The 21543-nt window shown below is 36.4% G+C and overlaps 1 protein-coding gene across 10 annotated transcripts in view; it reads left to right on the top strand.

Moving 5' to 3' along the window:
• The window catches only part of UTRN (utrophin), a 517905-nt gene that overhangs the window by 232886 nt on the left and 263476 nt on the right, over nucleotides 1-21543 (top strand). For all 10 annotated transcript variants that reach the window (XM_055087454.1, XM_024122697.3, XM_024122701.3 and 7 more), the window contains 5 exons: nucleotides 3507-3642; nucleotides 5330-5479; nucleotides 8559-8634; nucleotides 14056-14270; nucleotides 16289-16406. In XM_055087454.1, the coding sequence (XP_054943429.1) occupies nucleotides 3507-3642; nucleotides 5330-5479; nucleotides 8559-8634; nucleotides 14056-14270; nucleotides 16289-16406 (695 nt within the window). The remainder of the gene's footprint in view (nucleotides 1-3506; nucleotides 3643-5329; nucleotides 5480-8558; nucleotides 8635-14055; nucleotides 14271-16288; nucleotides 16407-21543) is intronic.

Raw genomic sequence — 21543 nt, 5'->3', positions numbered from 1 at the left:
TTATTTATTTATTTTTTGCGGTACGCGGGCCTCTCACTGTTGTGGCCTCTCCCGTTGTGGAGCACAGGCTCCGGACGCGCAGGCTTAGCAGCCATGGCTCACGGGCCCAGCCGCTCCGCGGCATGTGGGATCTACCAGGACCGGGGCATGAACCCGCGTCCCCTGCATCGGCAGGCAGACTCTCAACCACTGTGCCACCAGGGAAACCTGGCTGCTTTTTATAAAATAACATCATCTGTTATTTTGTGTGTTTTGGTAGGAGTCAAATCATAGTTTGTGTGTCTTGGTTGAGAGGTTGCCATGTGGAAGAGACAGGGTTTGGCCTCATTTAATCGTCACAACTACTCTCTGAGGGGACTATTTAGACCCATTGTACAGCTTTGGAAACTGAGGCTCAGAGAGGAGCAGTTAAGTAACTTGTCTAGGGTCTCACAGAAAATTAGTGACAGTGCTAACTTATGCTCTCAAATACTATGCCTGTAAAACTTGGGAAGACCTCAGAGTTCGCTGGCCAAGTTTCCTCCCCTGTGAATGAAAACTAGGCTATCTCAAAGGAGTGTCATGAAGACTAAAGGAGACGGTGTTTGTAAAAAGTATTATTCCCTGACTATTCGTAGTAAACACGAATGACTAAGGAACTCAGAGAGACTAAGATGAAGAAAATGTTTAAAGGAAAAACTGATCTGATGTGATTAAATGACACATTATTAAGAAGACAGAGTGTTGTCACAGACACAGGGGTGAGGGATTGTGGAATTGAGGCATTGCAGGGGAGGGATCCTGAAGCTGGTTTTGAAGCATTTACAGCAATTTTCCATAAATTACCCTTACGGATGGTCTTGTAGGGAAAAGGCACAGAACAGACAAGGTGGGAGGCATTAAATAGTATGGTAAGAAATCTGTGAAGGTTGGATGGTGAGGAGGCTTCAGGGGACCAGAGGCAGGATTGGGTCCCATAGCTGAGGTCCCATAGGATTTATGTGCTAGTGAATCGGCAGGGAGAGTCCTTCTAGCTTGAAAATGATCTATCTCTCAGGTCTTCTTAAGGAAAAAGATGTACCTGCTGGCATAGTATTAACAATAACTGCAGGAATTCCCCTAATCAATTTCAAATGGCTCTCTGTGGAATGTGGTAATTATTGCTCCTGGGACTAACAAGGTGAAGCTAGTACGTGTTTTACTCATCTTTTTGGCAGAGAAAAGAATAATGAATCTCTTCTCCAGCGTCTTGTATTTTAACTAAAACAATATTTGTTTTCATAAATTCATGTTTAACTTTACTTCAGGTTGTAATTTATCTCAAATTGGGGCCACCTTGCAATTTTATGGGCTTATTATGTGTACTTGCCATCAGTCATATTGAGAAACAGCACACAGCTCAACTTATTTTTGTATTGAGTGCCAGTCATCAAATATTTACACAGTTCAGCAACTTATGGTGTTATTCCTTAATGAGCAGTTGTTACCTACTGTTTGAACATGAATTTATAACTTGTTTTTACTTAGTGATAACATATAAAACGTAGATTATATTTAGCTAGTTTGCAGATGAAAATTTTGTGTGACTCAAATATGTCTTATTGAAATTACTTGATAATGTTAGTTTTCTTCATAGATATATTTTCAAAATACTAAATTAGTCATGATTATGAAACAATGGAAATTTAAATTACAACTTTTTTTTTTTTTTTTTAAACACAAGGTCTGTAGTAGTATTTGAGTTGTTTCCAAAGTTGTTATTTAAAGACTCTTCCATACAGAGGGTAAACTACCTGTTTTGGTACTGGTAGTCTAAACAATTGGTACTATTGCTTTATTTATTTATTTTTTTAAATCTTGAAGCAGTGTTCTCTCCTGATGGATACTTAAAAATGAAAGCTTGTGGGCTTCCCTGGTGGCGCAGTGGTTGAGAGTCCGCCTGTCGATTCAGGGGACACGGGTTCGTGCCCCGGTCCGGGAGGATCCCACGTGCCGCGGAGCGGCTGGGCCCGTGAGCCATGGCCGCTGAGCCTGCGCGTCCGGAGCCTGTGCTCCGCAACGGGAGAGGCCACAACAGTGAGAGGCCCGCGTACCACATACAAAAAAAAAACAAAAAAAGAAAACTTGTGATTTTGTAGTGATTGTCATTAATTTTATTTTAAATTGAAGTATAGTTTATTTACAATGTTGTATTGTGTGAGTCTCAGGTGTGCCACAAAGTGATTCAGTTTATATATAGATATATATATATATTCTTTTTTATCGATAGATTCTTTTCCCTTATAGGTTATTACAAAATATTGAGCATAGTTCCCTGTGCTATACAATAGGTCCTTGTTGATTATCTATTTTGTATATAGTATTGTGTATATGTTAATCCCAAACTCCTAATTTATTCCTCCCCCCTTTCCCTTATCAGTTTTTTAAACATTAAAATACTCTCCTTCAAATATTAGACTCTCTATTAAATATATAAGATTTATTTAGCATTTTATTCTCTCTCTCTATATATATAGTATTATGTTAGGTTTATTTGTGATTAAAAAGAGAAAGTCATAGCCATAAAAAATGTAAATTCTTATTAGGGATGACATGATGTAATTCATTTAAAAAATTGCTTTCTATTTTTAAACCAGCAGCTAATAGCAGCAGCTATAAAAATGATACCACCACCAAACTCTAAACAGCTTTCAAACTCTTTCTTAAAAATACATAATCTTGTTTGTCATATGAGTTCTAGTCATATTCTCATCTTTTGACAGATGGTTTATATAATTATAAATGTTATTCTTATAACATTAAAAAGATGTAATTGAGGCAGTTTTTTTTTATATTCATATGACTGTTTCCTTATAGCCTTTAAAACTTTGGCTTTGTTTTTTCTAGATCTTTTTTTATAACTTGGTGCTGTATTCAAATATAATACTTATTTGAATGAGCTAATCAAATTTCTATTTTTTCTTGTCTTAATATTTGTAAAAATTTCAGTATCTTGCCTTGTTCTTGTTCTTTTTTTCCTATGAATAAAGTATAGTAATAGTTGTAACCTAATGTGAATAATATGTCATATAATGATACTTTTCTATCTCCATGGAGTACTCAAAGAATTATGTATTTTTCCTTAATTATTTTAGATAAAGACATTTTTCCTATTTTCTTTTTAAAACCTCCATTATGTTGTACAGTGGTATCTAGCTTAAAATAAGTTTTTAAGTTTCTGTAGTTTTTCTATATAAATTTCTATACAGTTTTTCCTGATGAGAGAAGACAACATTATTTAGTTTTAATGTTTTTTAATTTAATGAAGGAAGAAATCTTATTCTTATGTTTGTAAATAATCTTTGGTATTGCACAACGTATGTATTACTATTAACACTCATTTACAAATACATAGTAAAATAATTAATACATATTAAAATAATTATTTTGTGTGTGTGACATTTAGTCAGAATATCTAATGCAAATATATAATGTTCTAGTTAATTGGATATTTTTTCTCAGTATTTTTCAATAATATAATCTTTTAGGTTAAAAGGAGAAAGTAAGCAGGTGATGGATTATAGAAAAAGACTAGATGAGATTATCTGTTGGTTAACAAAGGCCGAGAATGCTGTGCAAAAAAGATCAACCACTGAGCTGGAAGAAAACCTGCAAGAATTAACAGTAAGTGGTTTATTTGTCTCTCTATTTGCCAGTGCTTTTCAATGCATGAATATTTTCACTGCAAATACGATACTGCATGACTGAAGAAGAAAAGGGGAAGAAACTTTGTCCTTTGTGGTAAATGTGGTGCACTTTAAAGAGGAATATCTTTTTTTTTTTAATTTTAATTTTAAAGAGCAGCTGTCATTTTATTTTTGCAGCGGTAAGGCTTCACACACATAAAAGTAATAAGTCATGTGGTCTCAGTATTGGACCAAAGGTTTTTGGAATATTTTAAACAGACGTCATCATTTTAGAATATAATAATGCTGTGAAGTATAGTTTTTTGCTTTTGGACTTAGAAGATAATTACTGATTACTATCTATAAAACTGGGTCCTACAAGAAGACTCAAAGTGAGTTGAGCGTAACTCACTGCAGCTTACTATGGACTTAGCATCATGGTTGTATTAATCAAATTTTCTTTGTTGATCTGCAACCAACAAGAATTGTTTATAGTTGTATAGGTATACAACATATAAAAATACCTAAAGATATATAGATATGTTAATATACCCAAATATCCATATATTTTTATATCCACAAATTTTATATTTTTGTGCTAAGAATTAAAGTACTTGTAGTAGAACAATAAGCATAATGTGCTCACATTTTTACTAAACAAAAAGAAATTGTGTGAGTGTGGATACACACATCAGTGTACAACAAAGTATACCTAAAAGGATACCCACTAATCTGATAAGAGATTTTTTCTAAAGGAGTATGATTGAGGTATTGTGGGAAAGAAACTTAATATTGATGAAAAATACATGGCAAACAATTACTAAGTTTTCTTTTCAAAATGTGACAAATATCTAACAAACTTGCTCCTGTCTTATCTAAAAATTTCAATAGTTTTCTTGGAATATGCCTTTTGTAAACAATTTGGGGGCAGTCATAGGGGATGGGACAGTATATTAGGGTAGGTAGAGATAAGGTAGAGATGCATGCATAAGATGCTCCTGTTGTTTCTGGGTTTTTTTTTTGCCTTTCATTAGAATAGACATCATTTTATTAGCAAAGAACAGAATGTTAAGTTGTCGATGTAAATATGATATAATATGACCTTGATAAGAGACAGGGGGTCAGGGGTAGTAGTTCATGTACACACAATGCACACTGAAGGTGGGAGGTCATTCCCAAATTAGTTACAGTTTGTTAAGATAAGTTTAGGCTTCTTAGAAGTTTATTTTCCATTTAAGAAATTAAAGGTCCAGATTTATAGGAGTACAGTAAGTTGCTGACATATGAAGGAGTTCTGTTCCGAGAGCACATTTGTAAGTTCAATTTGTTTGTAAGTCCAACAAAGTTAGCCTAGGTACCCAACTAGCACAACTGGCTATATAATACTGTACTGTAATAGGGTTTATAATACTTTTCACACAGATAATATGTACATAAAAAACAAACACAAAAAATAAAGAAAACATTTTTAATCTTTATAGTACAGTACCTTGAAAAGTACAGTAGTACAGTACAACAGCTGGCACACAGGGGATGGCACGCATGTTCGCATCTTTGAAAGTTCGCAGCTTGAAGGTTCATATGTAGGGGACTTACTGTATTTCCCAAAGAGAGTCCTAATACAGTTCTTGATCTTTTCCTGGTATGACAACCTTTTAACCATACCTCTCTTCTGACTCCTTTAGGACTTAATCCAGGAGATGGATGATCAAGCTGAAAAACTCAAATGGCTGAATAGAACTGAATTAGAAATGCTTTCAGATAAAAGTCTGAGTTTACATGAAAGAGAAAAAATTTCAGAAAGCTTAAGAACTGTAAATTCGACATGGAATAAGGTGTGTGTTAAGAATTACTGCGACACCTTTCTCATGTTTACTGATTTCGTTGTTAAAGAAGTGGAATCAGGCAACTGTTTTACTTTTAAGTATACCCAAATATGGGCACATTTTATTAATGCTTACTAATATTGATAATTATATTTTTTTCATCTGTCATGGATGGAAGCATATGTTCTCAAAGAATACTTATTTTACATGGAATTTTTTTGGCCTAGGAGATTTATACATTATATACTATATTAAATAATGAGTATATATTAGAATTAGGCAATAAAATGCTAATAATTATACTCTGAAAATGAAAGCATTAAAATAACTTTGTGATGTTGCATGTGACTTTTCACATATGTAGATTTATTTTTAATGATTTTATTCATTCAACATGTATTTACTACGTTCCACGTGGGATGTAATGGTATGTGGCTACAAATATGACTAAGATAAAGTCCTTTCTCTCATACTGTTACTTTTTTTGCAGCTGAAACAGAGGTAGATAAAGTAATAGATTTCTATATATTTTGGCTTGGGTGCATACCGTAACAGAGTGTGAGGTCTGTCTGGAACATTGAATGGGTATGTTTCTGCCCTGGTTTGGATAGGTCCCATATCAGTCATTTTCCTCCCTCATTATCCTTTTAAAATGATAGCACTCATTCTATATCTAATGATTTAGGTGCTTTATTGATCTAGCCTCTCTGCTTGAGAATGACCGTCTTGATGAGTTACTGTTGCTGATAATTCACACATCTGTATCTCTGGCCTGGACTCTCTCATTACTCTAGACTTCATCACAGCTGCCTGCTCAGCATCTCCACTTCCGTGTCTAATAAGTATCTCAGACTAACATACAAAGTCAAACTCCTGATCTCCACCTCTCTCCTGTGCCTTAGTATACTTCTCCCACCTCATTTACTGGTAATTACATCCTTATTGTGTTTTATGCCAAAAACCCTGGACTCAGTCTTATGACATGTGAATTATATCTCAATTTAAAACAAACAAACATGTAAACCTTGGAGTCACTATCATCAGCTTCTCCTTCAAAATACCTGTCTCTTTGATGGATGGTTTGAATGGATGGCTAGATGACTAGATACATGATAAGGCAAATACAGCAAAATTTTAACCATTGTACATATTGAGTGGCACATGGGTGTTCCCTGGGCAATTCTTTCGGCTTTTCTTAGGTTTGCAAAATTTCATAAATTTGACCATTTCTCACTACCCCGTGGCCACTAAGTTGTTTCAAGCCACCGTCATCTCTTGTTGTATGATTTCTACAATGGCCACTTCACTAGTCTTCCTGTTTCCTCCTTTTCCCTTTGTCAGTCTCTTCTCAAGAAAGCAGCCAAAGTATTTGTTAAAACATAACTCAGTTTAAGTAACTCCCCTGAACAAAGCCCACTAATGGTATTCCATCACATTCAGAGTAAAGGCCAAAGTCCTTACTGTGACTTATTAGGTTCATCATGTGCTGGCTTCCTGTTATCTCTCTGACTTCATCTGCTACTCTCTCTCCCTGTGCTGCTTTCCAGACTTGTTGGCCCCGTGTCAAACATGCCAGACTCAGCTTGTGCATATTCAATCAGAGCACATGTATTTATTTAACGCAGAGGATGTCAATGGGTATTGTGTAGAACAGGGTATGGTGGTCACTTCGGGAGCACGATGTTAGATAGAGCCAAACCTTCCGTTTTCACAGGACTTCACATAGATTTTACACTAATTATGTGAATTACGAATGTCTAAGACCAAGCAATGCTTACTCTGTAGAGAATTTCAACAAACACATTTTAAGAAATACTAATCTGAGATATTTCATTCATTCATGCTTTTATTCATTCACTTAATAGGTTTTTACAGGACTCTCATTTTATGCCAGGCACCATTTTAAGAGCTAGGAGTACAGTAAAGAGCATGAAAATGCTTCTAACCCAAAGAGCTTATTGTGGGTGAGACAAGTAGATAAGCAATTATAACAAAGAGGTATCCATGGGGACATAAAGGTAGGGCACCTACCTGGCTTTGGGTGATAACCATGGAAGATTTTGTGGAGATCATATCCAAGTTAAGATGATAAAAGATGAATGAGTATTGGTCAGATGGAGAATGGAGGAAAAGGCATTGCAGGGAAAAGAAGCAGTAAGTGAAAGGGTCTAGAGGGGACAGAGAGTGAATCTGAGTCCTGGAAGTAGCTCAATATGAATTGGAAGGACAAGAGATGCTTGCAGAGTTCTAGGGGCCTCACCATGCATCACAAGGAATTCGAGTTCAGTCTTGAGGCTATTTCACGACCTTGAAAGCAGTGGGAAACTGTTGATGGGTTTTAAACAAGTTACATTTTGAAAGATCACTATAGCTGCACCACAGAGATGGATGGAGCGAACCCAAGGATGGATATGCTTAGGACATCAGGACATCAAGTAACCCCTCTGAGCAAAGCCCACCATCCAGATCAGGGTAACTGATCTGGAAAAATAGAGTCATTAGACAACTTTGTGAAGAGAGTGTCAAGGAGGCAGATGATGAATCCATATTTGGGCACATCTGAATGTACAGTTGACAGGGAAAACTGGACTGAAGAAACGTTTTGGGGAGTCTTCAGCCTCTTAAAACTCCGCATGATAAGTGAAACCATTAGAAACCAGGACCCAGGGAGAGAGGCCAGTATCGAGGGTTAGAAGACCAAAACACCTACCCTGTAGAATGTTGGTATTTGGTGGATGGGCAGAGGAAAATGAGCTGGGGAAGAACACTTAGAAGATCAGGCAGAGGGGTGGGAGTAAGATCAAGATTGTAGAATATTAACAAAATTCAAGGGAGAGGGAGTGGCAGCATTAAATGTGGCAAAGGGGCAAGGCAGTTAAGGACTGGATGACATTCTTGATGCTAGAGGAGCTGGCGGTCAAGCAAGACTGCAGTGGATAGTGGTTAGTGAAAGTGGACACAGAAGCTTAGGCATTGAGGGGGAGGAAAGCGGCGGCATTATCATTTAGAAGAACGCTTCCTCTTCAGAAAATATAATCGTCTTTATTTATATACTATCGTTCTCTTTCTGTTTGGCCTGATGCTCTAGATATGCAGAGAAGTGCCTAGTGCGCTGAAGGAACGCATCCAGGAACCCTGTTCTGTTGCTCAGACAAGAATTGCTGGTAAGATACAGTTTATTTCTTTACAAATTTTTTTTTTTTTTTTTTTTTTTTTGGCTGTACGCGGGCCTCTCACTGTTGTGGCCTCTCCCATTGTGGAGCACAGGCTCCGGACGCACAGGCTCAGCGGCCATGGCTCACGGGCCCAGCCGCTCCGCGGCATGTGGGATCCTCCCGGACCGGGGCACGAACCCGTGTCCCCTGCATCGGCAGGTGGACTCTCAACCACTGCGCCACCAGGGAAGCCCTACACAATTTTTTATACATAACAAAATTTTATGATTACGAGCATTGTATGTGAATTAGAAAAACTTATTTAAAAACACAAGGCACTTGTGATTTCTTATTCTGCTTTCAATCATTTGAAAAGAATATCTTCTCTAAACACAAGACATATTTCACTGCCCAGTGTGTGCAAGGCATTCCCTCTCATGGGAGGTGAGACCTTTTAGCCTTTCCTGGGACCAGAGTAGAACCAGATGCTGCTGGAGGCAAGGGAAGAGGCAAGGTGAGGACACTGGAAAATAGTTTTCTGGGGACATACTCGCTGTCCTGCTTCTGTTCTTATCTTACCACTCCTCGATAATCTATTCTTCTGATAGCAGCTAAGTGATGCTTTAGAAACAGGTTTGATGTCACTCCTTTGATTTCAATCTTTTGATCACTTCCATCATACATAAGTGAGTTCTACAGTCTTACCGTGGTCCAGAAGACCATGTATGATCTGTCTGCTACCTGTCTCTGTAATCTCATTTGTTAGAACTTTTTCCTTTGTTCATTCTGCCCCAAACACACCGGTCTTCTTGCTGTTTCTAACATGCCAAGAACACTTCCATTTATGGTCTTTGTGCTTGCTGTTTCTTCTTTCTTTCCTACCCAAATGTCCTTCCCTCAGATATTGCATGTTTCACACACTCACTTCGTTCAGTTCTCTTCTCAAATAGTCCCTTCTTAGATGGGCCTTTCCTGACCTGACCACCCTATGTCAGATACATCCTGTCTGTCTCCAAGATACATCCTGTTTCTCTCCAACTTCTTGCATTGGTTTTACTTCGTGACGTATATCCGTTCACCTCCACCAGAATGCAAGCTCTGCGAGGTCAAGGCCTTTGTCTTACACATTCCCATACCTGTAGCATCTAGTCAAGTGCCTTGCACATTGTAGGTTCTTAATAGATATTTGATGAAACAATGAATGAATATTTAGGTTGTTTTCAATTTTTTAAAAGTACAAAAAGTGACAGTGAGGATTGGGCAGAATGTTGTCTGAGGCATTCTCTAGGGTATGTCGTGGTGAATGACTGGGGTGATCGTGGTGAATACGGGCAACTTGACTTTGCTAGCTGCTGCCTAGGCTAGTTGTTCCAGGTTACCCTTCCACCAGCTGAATGTGAGGCTTCTCATTGTTGTACATTGTTTCCAGCGCTCCAACATTTTATTCCCAGGACCGCTGTATGCTTTTTAAAATTATTGATTACCCCCAAAGACCTTTTGTTTGTGTGAGTTATGTCTATCAATATTTACCTAATTAGAAAGTAAAACTGAGAAATTTCAAATGTTATTTGTTTGTTAACTTGTTAAAATAACAATAATAAAAAACATTCTGGTAATAAAATAATATATTTTATAAGATATTAAAATAAGAAAGTATATTTTCCAAAACAACAAAAAAATTAGAAAAGTGAGATGGCATTACATTTTTGAAAATCTTTAAATTTCTGCCATAAGAGAAGACACCTGGATTCTTGTATCTGCTTCTTCATTCGCTCTATTGTGATATCATGCGTCATGTAGCCTTGAGTAAAACGCCACTCTACATTTGAGAAGGAATGAGCCGGAAGAGGCAAATAACTTATTATGACGATGATCGTAGTTTTGGCATCCACACCCCTCGGAAGGGCCTCTAGGGAACCAGAACTCCCCAGACATCACATTTGGAACCTATGACCTGTGGAGATAGGGCACTTCATTTTAATTTGAGTTTCCTCAATTACCTATGTGCTTGAGCCTTTTAAAAATATGTTTATTGTCTTTCTTATTTCCTCTTCTGTGGATTGTTGGTTCATGTTTTTTGAGTTTGAAAAACTACTTTTGTTACTAATTCCTTGTCTGGAATGTGCATTGCAAATACCTTCTCCCTTAATCTTTGGCTTTAAAAATTTTTATTTTTGGTAGGCACTATTTTCAGAATTCTTGAACATTAATGAAATATTAATAGCTTTCCTTTCTGTGATTTATTTTAGAAATCCTTTATTACTCTGAAGTCATAAAGATATTCTTCTATATTTTACAATTTTAGTTTTCATATGCAGGTCCTTAATTCCACTGAAAATTAATTTTCCTAAGGTGCATGTGAGGTCAAAATCTGTCCCATCATCTTCCCACTGCAGCCATGGGTCACCACTTTTCCCAGCATCATTTATTGACCAGTAAATTCCTCCTCATTGATCTATAATGTAGTCTCTGCCAAGGTCAGGCTTCTCTGCCACCTACGCACTGTGGCCTGTTCTCTTCTAGTGGTCTGTTTGAATGTCTGGATCCGTAATACACGAGGTTAATCATTCATTATTAGCTGAGTAATACAACTAAATATCTGGTAGGGCATGACCCTCTATCAAAAATAAAATGTTTTGACTGTTCTTGGCCCTTTTCTTTCCTATATTAATTTAAAAATCAAAATTTGAATGTATAATTTGGTCAAGTTACACACAAACCTGTTGGGATTTTTTTTTTATATTGTACTGAATTTACAGATTGACTACATTTTTTAGAAAATTATTTAAGCCTCATTTAATATACCTTATGCTAAAGTGGGTCTAGATAGATCTAATAATTAATTCAACCACCTCTTGTATAAAAACTAAAGAAAAACAATTACCAGTCTCCCACTGTTCAAAATAAGACAAAGACATACAAACAAAAAATATAGAGAAAATATATATCAAATCTTTGGAGAAGACAAGAGTAAGTTCTGAGAAAACGGTCCCCCAAGACAGATTTATGGATTTGCTCAACTGAACTTTGTTAACATATATGTGATAAAAAGAAAACAAATTAAATCCTAAAATAGAAACATTGTTTTCAGCAATGTGACGGGGTTTATCTTTCTTGCATGAAGAGTTCATCCAAATTGATAAGGAAGCAGATAAAGAACACATACAGTTATAAATTATACCATATTTGATTACCAAACATGAAGAATATTTATCCTCACTGGTAACCAAAAAGACATGAAATGAAGCAATGGTGAAAGTTGTGTGTTTATCCGTAGAGATAGAATTTTGTTTGTGTGGATACAGGATGTTCATCAGTTCCACACACTGCTGGAAGTCTAAATTTCCAACTTTTAAGGAAAACAATTTGGCAATCAGTAGTAGATACATTAAAATTTTTCATATTTTTTAACCTAGTAATTCTGTTTTGGGAAATTTCTACTAAGGTGGCAGTCAGAACTGTAAAGAATACACAAAAAGATACTTCTTGCAAGTTCTTTTGTTTTCTGGTTTTTGGTGTTTTTTTTGCAAGTTTTTTTTTAATTCAACAAATATTTATTGAGCACCTACTATGTGCCAGGTATAGTTCTAGGTGTCAGGGATTCATCAGTAAATACACATAATAAATAAGTGAAATACATGGTATATTGGAAGAAAAATAGAGAAGTGTAAGAGAGACTGTGCCACTGAGGTTGGCCGTGGAGCACATGAGGAAATCAGGTGTGCTGAGAGGATATTGAACTTTTAAAAAGAATATCAAGAGACCTCATTTAGAAGATGATAAGTAGGCAAAGCATAAGAGCAAAAGCACTTTTGTTGAATTTCCTTAATATTATTCTTAATGTTCTCTGATGCAGTGTTGTGATAGGAATTTAAATATCCTTGACAGATGGCTATAGCTGCACCTGTGTTAAGTTCTATGCTTCTTTACACCCAGTTTTTTTCCAGTTTTATTGAGAAATAATTGACATACATCACTGTATAAGTTTAAGGCATACAGCGTGATGGTTTGATTTACATGTATTGTGAAGTGATTACCATAAATGGATCATCTTCTCATATAGATACAATTAAAAAAAGAAAAAAGGAAAAAAAATTTCTCCTTATGATGAGAACTCATAGGATTTACTCTCAACAACTGCCCTATATATCATACAGCAGTGTTAACTATAGTCTTCATGTTGTACATTACATCCTTGGTACTTGTTTATCTTGTAACTGGAAGTTTGTACCTTTTGACCACCTTTCTCCAATTTCCTCTCCCCCAACCCTTCGCCTCTGGTAACCACAGGTCTGATTGATCTCTTTTCCTATGAATTTTTTTTCCTTTTAGATACCATATATGAGATCATACGTATTTGTCTTTCTCTGTCTGACTTACTTTACTTAGCATAATGCCTTCAAGGTCCATCCATGGTGTCTAAAATGATAGGATTTTCTCATTTCTTATGTCTGAATTATATGTATACCTTTCAGTACTAACTCCTTATCAGATACACGGTTTGCACATATTTTTTTTCCCATTCTGTGTGGGTTGTCTTTTCACGTTGTTGTGTTGATGGCTTCTTCTGCTGTGTAGCAGCTTTTTAGTTTGATGTAGTCCCACTTGTTCAGTTTTGATTTTGTTGTATATTCAAAGAGTCAACACCATGACCCAGGTCAAGGAGCTTTATTCCTATGTTTTCCTCTAGGAGTTTCATGGTTTCGGGTCTTACATTTAAGTCTTTAATCCATTTTGAGTTAGTTTTTTGCGAGTGGTGTAAGACATGGGTCCACATTTACTGTTTTATGTGTGAATGTTCAATTATCTTAGCACCATTTACTGAAAAGACTATCTTTTCTCCATTGTATATTCTTGGCTCCCTTGTCAAATATTAGTTGACCGTATATGCAAGCTCTTTTTTAAAGTAAAAGTTCAGGAGTAGTCTAAGTATCCACCTGTAGGAAAAGAGGTAACTAAAAGTTAGAGACTATATACATAGATTATTACATAGGTATTTACAGTGATGTTTATTAAAAGTGACTCATGCTCATGTTGTAAAGGGAAGTGAAAAAGAACAGAAAATTACAAATAAAATGGCTTTACAATTAAAGCAAAAACATCTGGACAAAATAAAATAACACTCCTTATTTTCTCATGGTTGATGTACTTTTTATTTTATTTTCTCTTGATATCAGCGTTAGTTACTTTTGAGTTATTGCTGCCCTAGAATGTGGTGAGACTGTGTGTTTAATTGCCATTATGGCAACCAAAGACATATAGATACTTCAGGAAATACCATTGCCATTTCAGTATTAAAAAATAAAAACGTCTTTCAATTGTTTTACATATACTAAATTTTACATAAATACACATACATGTCACCATTACATCACCACAGTCAGATTATCCTGCTGTGTTATTGATACTTTGCTACGTTTTTTATTTCAGCTCATCCCAGTGTCCAAAAGGTGGTGCTAGCATCATCTGCATCAGATATTCCTGTTCAGTCTCCTCGTACTTCAGAAATTTCAGTTCCTGCTGATCTGGATAAAACGATAACAGAACTGGCCGACTGGCTGGTGTTGATCGACCAGATGCTGAAGTCTAACATTGTCACTGTCGGGGATGTAGAAGAGATCAATAAGACAATCTCCCGAATGAAAGTAGGTACCTAGTGTAAAGGCTTGTCATGGAAACACCAAGATCTGTTTGGATCACTTTTGTTTATCTTAAACTCTGGGAGAATGAGCTTTAAAAAATTCTTGACCTGTCAAACAGCCGTCCTGGGCTAGCTCTGATGAGTAAAGCTTTTCTTGCATTTGTGCTGTTTTCGTAAGAACAGGTTTAACAATGTGAGCTGTAGAGTCACTGTATTTTTATGATCTAAAACTGGTATCGTAAATCCAGCCACATCACTATAAATGTAAACTGGTGTTACATTTAATGCCTAGTGTCATGTAGAATAATTTGTTGAAGCGCCTTTTCAACTTATATTTCATAATGAGCTTATTTGTTTAATTGCTGACATCGTGAGAATCTCCTGACTATAGTTTTATTTCTATACATATGCCATCTAATATCAATTTGTAAAGTTCTTTTTTCCACATGCAGTGTGTTTTTGGTACTGGGCTGTGTGCTGTCTAGGGATATTGAAAAGAATATACCAGATAGAAACTGGGAATGAACCATGAAATAATAACAGCTCTTGCTAACTCTTATTAGGTGCTTAATGTATGCTAGGTATTTTTCTGAGTATTTTACATGTATTATTTCATTCACTTTAATAATATTGTGAGGTAGGTATCAGTTTTATTGCCATATTAAAACATGTGTGGCCAGGCACAGTCTAATAAAAGCTGCGGAACAGGTACACGCCACCTGTAAGGGGGAGCCAGAATGAGGAAAGGGATTACATCCACAGTGAAGGCAGACTACATGGGATTTTGACATTTAGAGACAAAATACATGGCATTCCTGGTATAGGGACCAGGGTGAATAAAGACATGAGGTGGGGAGCATGAAGGATATTGGGTCAAGAATTGTCCAGGAAAGAGGTGTAGTGGGAAGTAAGAGAGCAAAGGCAGCTCAAGTTCACATTGTGAAGGAGCTTGTAGACCACGCAAAGCTCTTTGGACGTTTAGTCTGTAGGCAGTTGCCAAGCATCTTATTTTTCCCCTTTTTCTTTTTAAAATTGTGGCTGGAGACTGATGATAACAATGCTCTGCTTGAGTAAGAAGACTGGGAATTGTGCAAGAGATGCTTAAAACAAGGAGAAAAACCCTTGCTGAGGGGCTGAGATGATGTTATTGCAATTAACAGAAATCAGGAACAGAAGAAGTGGAATGTGGATGAGGGTTTGATTGATTTAGTTTCAAATATGTTGTGTTGAGAGGCCCTTATGCCATTTAGAAGGAAATGATCAGCATTCATTGAACTGTCTCTTTGCGATTCAGGCTTAGAAATTGTGAATAAGCCATTTAGAAATAATATTTGACACTGTAGGAATAATTGAAATCTGAAAAATTAGTGAATTCACAGAAGAAGAGCTGAGAGAGAATCTTTGGAAATTGTGTTTTCTAATCTTTATGGCTATTAGTTCTATACTTAAAACACACCATTTTCCTGATATTGCTAACTTTTCTTCCACATTTATTAGTACTAAGAGACACAAACTTTCTAGAGCAGCAGTTTTTCATGTCTAAGATTATTTAATTTGCAGTTATTCCAATTAGGATTTTTCTAATACTTTACCTCCATCCCTGTAGATGCCATTAGTTCATATTCATATCTGATGTAGGACAGATATGCAAAGCATCAGCTGCAGAAATCACTACTGATGTTTTGAAAGCACTTTTTAGTTTTCAAAGAGATTTTCTTCGTTTAATTTCCTCAGAGTTGGTATAGCTGAACTGCAAGCATTTTATTATTTCTTTTTGTGAAAATAAAAACACAGAGAGGTAAAGTGCCTTGCCTGGTGATCCAGGTGATAAGTGGGAGAGCTGAGACTTGAACCTAGGACCTCTGACTTCAATTCCTGCACTTTCTCCGCTACATCACTGATGCATCACTATCTCTTATAGGAGGAAAACAACAACTTTGATGTCAGCACACCAATTTTGCTTTGTTACTATTTTATCATATGGCTTATTAACCTATTTTAACAATCATTTTGTCTTAACAGATCACAAAGGCTGACTTAGAACAGCGCCATCCTCAGCTTGATTATGTTTTTACATTGGCACAGAATTTGAAAAATAAAGCTTCCAGTTCAGATGTGAGAACAGCAATCACAGAAAAATGTAGGTTTTAAAAAAAATTATATATCATCATTCACTTTCCTTGAAAATGGTAACACATATACACACATACATTTTTGAAGATTATTCAAGTAGAAATTAATATTATTTGATAATTTGATATTTGATGCTCTGTTAATAAAATAGCTTTCCCTTTTTAAAAAAAATTATTTATTTATTTATTTATTTTTATTTTTGGCTGTGTTGGGTCCTCGTTTCTGTGCGAGGGCCCTCTTTAGTTGCGGCAAGCGGGGGCCGCTCTTCATCACGGTGCGCGGGTCTCTCACTATCGCAGCCTCTCTTGTTGCGGAGCACAGTCTCCAGACAGGCAGGCTCAGTAGTTGTGGCCCACGGGTCTGTTCTTAAAATAGCTTTCCCTTTTTAAAAAAAATTATTTATTTATTTATTTATTTTTATTTTTGGCTGTGTTGGGTCCTCGTTTCTGTGCGAGGGCCCTCTTTAGTTGCGGCAAGCGGGGGCCGCTCTTCATCACGGTGCGCGGGTCTCTCACTATCGCAGCCTCTCTTGTTGCGGAGCACAGTCTCCAGACGGGCAGGCTCAGTAGTTGTGGCCCACGGGCCCGGTTGCTCCGCGGCATGTGGGATCCTCCCAGACCAGGGCTCAAACCCGTGTTCCCTGCATTGGCAGGCAGACTCTCAACCACTGCGCCACCAGGGAAGCACTCCCTTGTTTTTTATTTTTTGTGAACATTGTCATAATTCCCTTATGAATTCCTGAAAGTATTAATATCATTACTTTTAAGTAATTACTGATACACTGAAGTTTTTTTTTTTTTTTTTTTTTTTTTTTTTTTTTTGTGGTACGCAGGCCTCTCACTGTTGTGGCCTCTCCCGTTGCGGAGCACAGGCTCCGGACGCGCAGGCTCAGCGGCCATGGCTCACGGGCCCAGCCGCTCTGCGGCATGTGGGATCTTCCCGGACCGGGGCACGAACCTGTGTCCCCTGCATCGGCAGGCGGATTCTCAACCACTGCGCCACCAGGGAAGCCCCTGAAGTTTTTTTTTTTTAAGTTAGAATTTCTTTTAAAGGAACCAAGAAAAACAAAAGTTAGAGAAACCCATAGGAATGCAAATCCATTCTTCTGTTATATTCACTGAAACCAAATCTTACTGTGTCTCTTAACTCATCTTCTCAAAAGTCATTCCAAAAATATTTATTGAGCAGTTACTATACACCTGTGTGCCTGGCACGAAGTTGGGAATACTTTAGTTAAATACAAAATAACACAAAACAAAAATTAAATACAAAACAGCAACAACAAAGTTCCCTGTTTCAAATTTGCTTTCTGCCTTAAAAGCATCCATTAAATCTGTATGACATACAAAACAAAGTCAAAATTCTCAAGAATGTCACATAGGGGTGATCACTGTCAGCTTCCATCACTCCCTTTCTCCCTTTAGCCCTCAGCACTGTCTGTAACTATTCTGTACTGTATATATTCTTTAAAATGCCCTGACATTTCTTAGTCTCCTTACCTTTATTCACATTATTTTTTTCTTCTTGGCCTCTCCCCAGGTGAAATTCTACTCAGCAGCTAAAATGTCACCTCCTTTGTGAAGTCTCTCCCACCCTCTTTTAGTCTCTGGTGAACTATATTTTCTATCTTTAGTTCCTGCTGTGACCTTTTCCCCCCATAATTTCATTGTAGATCTCACAGTTAATTCTCTCTCCCCGCCATAGACTGTAAATACCCCCCTTTTGGGCCCTGAGGCCTCCCCCAGGGCCCAGTGCCAATTAGTTACTTAATAAATATTTATTTGTGGCGGAATATAAACTGGAAGGTATTTTATTACCTAGTCTAATATTTCTGAAGGAAAGTCAACTATTCCCCCTATAAAAACTGTTTTGATTTCAAAATAAATGTTGCAGCAACAGGGTTATTATAAGAGATGAGTTAGCAGAGAACTTTTAGTGTGTCACAATATTGGTTTATTTTTACTAAGTAAGCCATTTTCTTTCTTTCCCCCGTTTTTTGTTTTTGTTTTTTTTTATTAACTGGTGGATTGCTTCTGCATATCGAACTCTGGAGTGACCCTGTTTCCCATCACATGGCAAAGGAGCTTCTCAGCTTAGGTGACACCAAACTATTTACAAAGGCTTCTCCACTTTGCTTTTTCTACCATCTTTTGTTTTTTCCTCCACCCCTCCTCTCTGTCCAGAGTTTGCTTTAAGGTTTTCTTCTCCCGAATATCTTCCTTTTCCAATTTAACTCCCTCTTTTTTTTTCCTCTCAATTTTTTCTGGTATAGAGGCTGCATGGTCCCTATCACTATTCATTATATGAAAAACCACCCTCAGCCAGAGGGTACTACCAATAGTAACTTGCTTTTTGCACTTATTTCCAATGAATAGGATAATTTTCTTATCTTTTATGATGAACCTCTGAAACTTGCTGTCACTTGATATCTTTCGTTTTATTTGTTCAGTATTAAAGGATTCTATTAGTTATAGTACTTTATGTAACTTTGTAACTGACAAGTAAACCAACGAACCTGTGTCCCCTGCATCGGCAGGCGGATTCTCAACCACTGCGCCACCAGGGAAGCCCCTGAAGTTTTTTTTTTTTAAGTTAGAATTTCTTTTAAAGGAACCAAGAAAAACAAAAGTTAGAGAAACCCATAGGAATGCAAATCCATTCTTCTGTTATATTCACTGAAACCAAATCTTACTGTGTCTCTTAACTCATCTTCTCAAAAGTCATTCCAAAAATATTTATTGAGCAGTTACTATACACCTGTGTGCCTGGCACGAAGTTGGGAATACTTTAGTTAAATACAAAATAACACAAAACAAAAATTAAATACAAAACAGCAACAACAAAGTTCCCTGTTTCAAATTTGCTTTCTGCCTTAAAAGCATCCATTAAATCTGTATGACATACAAAACAAAGTCAAAATTCTCAAGAATGTCACATAGGGGTGATCACTGTCAGCTTCCATCACTCCCTTTCTCCCTTTAGCCCTCAGCACTGTCTGTAACTATTCTGTACTGTATATATTCTTTAAAATGCCCTGACATTTCTTAGTCTCCTTACCTTTATTCACATTATTTTTTTCTTCTTGGCCTCTCCCCAGGTGAAATTCTACTCAGCAGCTAAAATGTCACCTCCTTTGTGAAGTCTCTCCCACCCTCTTTTAGTCTCTGGTGAACTATATTTTCTATCTTTAGTTCCTGCTGTGACCTTTTCCCCCCATAATTTCATTGTAGATCTCACAGTTAATTCTCTCTCCCCGCCATAGACTGTAAATACCCCCCTTTTGGGCCCTGAGGCCTCCCCCAGGGCCCAGTGCCAATTAGTTACTTAATAAATATTTATTTGTGGCGGAATATAAACTGGAAGGTATTTTATTACCTAGTCTAATATTTCTGAAGGAAAGTCAACTATTCCCCCTATAAAAACTGTTTTGATTTCAAAATAAATGTTGCAGCAACAGGGTTATTATAAGAGATGAGTTAGCAGAGAACTTTTAGTGTGTCACAATATTGGTTTATTTTTACTAAGTAAGCCATTTTCTTTCTTTCCCCCGTTTTTTGTTTTTGTTTTTTTTTTATTAACTGGTGGATTGCTTCTGCATATCGAACTCTGGAGTGACCCTGTTTCCCATCACATGGCAAAGGAGCTTCTCAGCTTAGGTGACACCAAACTATTTACAAAGGCTTCTCCACTTTGCTTTTTCTACCATCTTTTGTTTTTTCCTCCACCCCTCCTCTCTGTCCAGAGTTTGCTTTAAGGTTTTCTTCTCCCGAATATCTTCCTTTTCCAATTTAACTCCCTCTTTTTTTTTCCTCTCAATTTTTTCTGGTATAGAGGCTGCATGGTCCCTATCACTATTCATTATATGAAAAACCACCCTCAGCCAGAGGGTACTACCAATAGTAACTTGCTTTTTGCACTTATTTCCAATGAATAGGATAATTTTCTTATCTTTTATGATGAACCTCTGAAACTTGCTGTCACTTGATATCTTTCGTTTTATTTGTTCAGTATTAAAGGATTCTATTAGTTATAGTACTTTATGTAACTTTGTAACTGACAAGTAAACCATTACAATAAATTTTCCCTCTCCCTAAGTTAAAACGTAAGCAATTTATTTAAACTGTTAGATAAGACAGCATAAAATAATCTCCCTGAACAATTTTTTAGAATTATTATACATAAGTATAATTTACATTTTTCTGAACAGTCTTAAACTGATAGCTCTTATGGTTTACTATAACCCAGTATTGTTTGAAGAATTTTACCAAAAGGTCTCATTATGACTTAGCTGCAATGTTATTTTTTAGTTAAGTTCTTCTTGGCCTGGTACTTAACTATAGCCCTTCAGTCTTTCTGGCATACAAGGCATCTTCTAGAAGTTTGTTTCTAACTTTCTACCTACTTATTACGAATGGGTTGTTGAAGATATTTAAAGTTATTGCTTACTAGTACTTCAGTTCAAATCATGAATTGCCCCAGAAGTAATTAATCAAAAGTTTAAGTTTCCTTAGATCTCTTTTTCCTTGACACACGTTAAAAATACAAGAGGAAAGAAAGTAGGGGAGAGAAAGTGAAAAGAAAAGAGACAGAAAGAGAGAATGAAAGAAAGAGAAATAGAAACAATAAAAAAGAGAGAGGAAAAGAGCCCATATGGATTTTTTTATAATAAAAAACTGCTGGGTACCTAGAACTTGAATCAAATTTACTTTTAGCACATCTCTTGAATATATAAAAGCACTTCCTTTTAGAGAGGTTTCATGCTACAGTAAAACAAATGTGAAAAGTATTCTTAAGTATTTTATTTTCTTTTAAAATCAATACTACCTTAGAACATTTGCTTAGAGGATGACAAGTGACTATATCTTTGGTCATAAAGTTCTGTCATAATGTACTGTTAAAACCTTCTTCAGACCAGGTTCTGTAAATATAAATTAGGTAGGAATTTATTTTCTTTATAATTTTTGGTTTGTCAGTTTATAATAGTCAATATCTTTATTGGGAGATATTTTAATGCATTTAAAATAGAGTTTAGTTCAAGATTTTTTCTTCAAGGATGGTTTCAGAAATATATCAGTCATACAGTGTGGCAGACATAATAAGATTCCTTTAAAATGTATGTACCATTTTGCCTCCTTTCTCTTTTC

Source organism: Physeter macrocephalus, chromosome 10 (assembly GCF_002837175.3).
Source record: "Physeter macrocephalus isolate SW-GA chromosome 10, ASM283717v5, whole genome shotgun sequence".
In the NCBI taxonomy this organism is placed as follows: Eukaryota; Metazoa; Chordata; class Mammalia; order Artiodactyla; family Physeteridae; genus Physeter; species Physeter macrocephalus.
The sequence above is the reverse complement of the archived record's forward strand: the minus strand, read 5'-3'. Positions and strand labels throughout refer to the sequence as shown.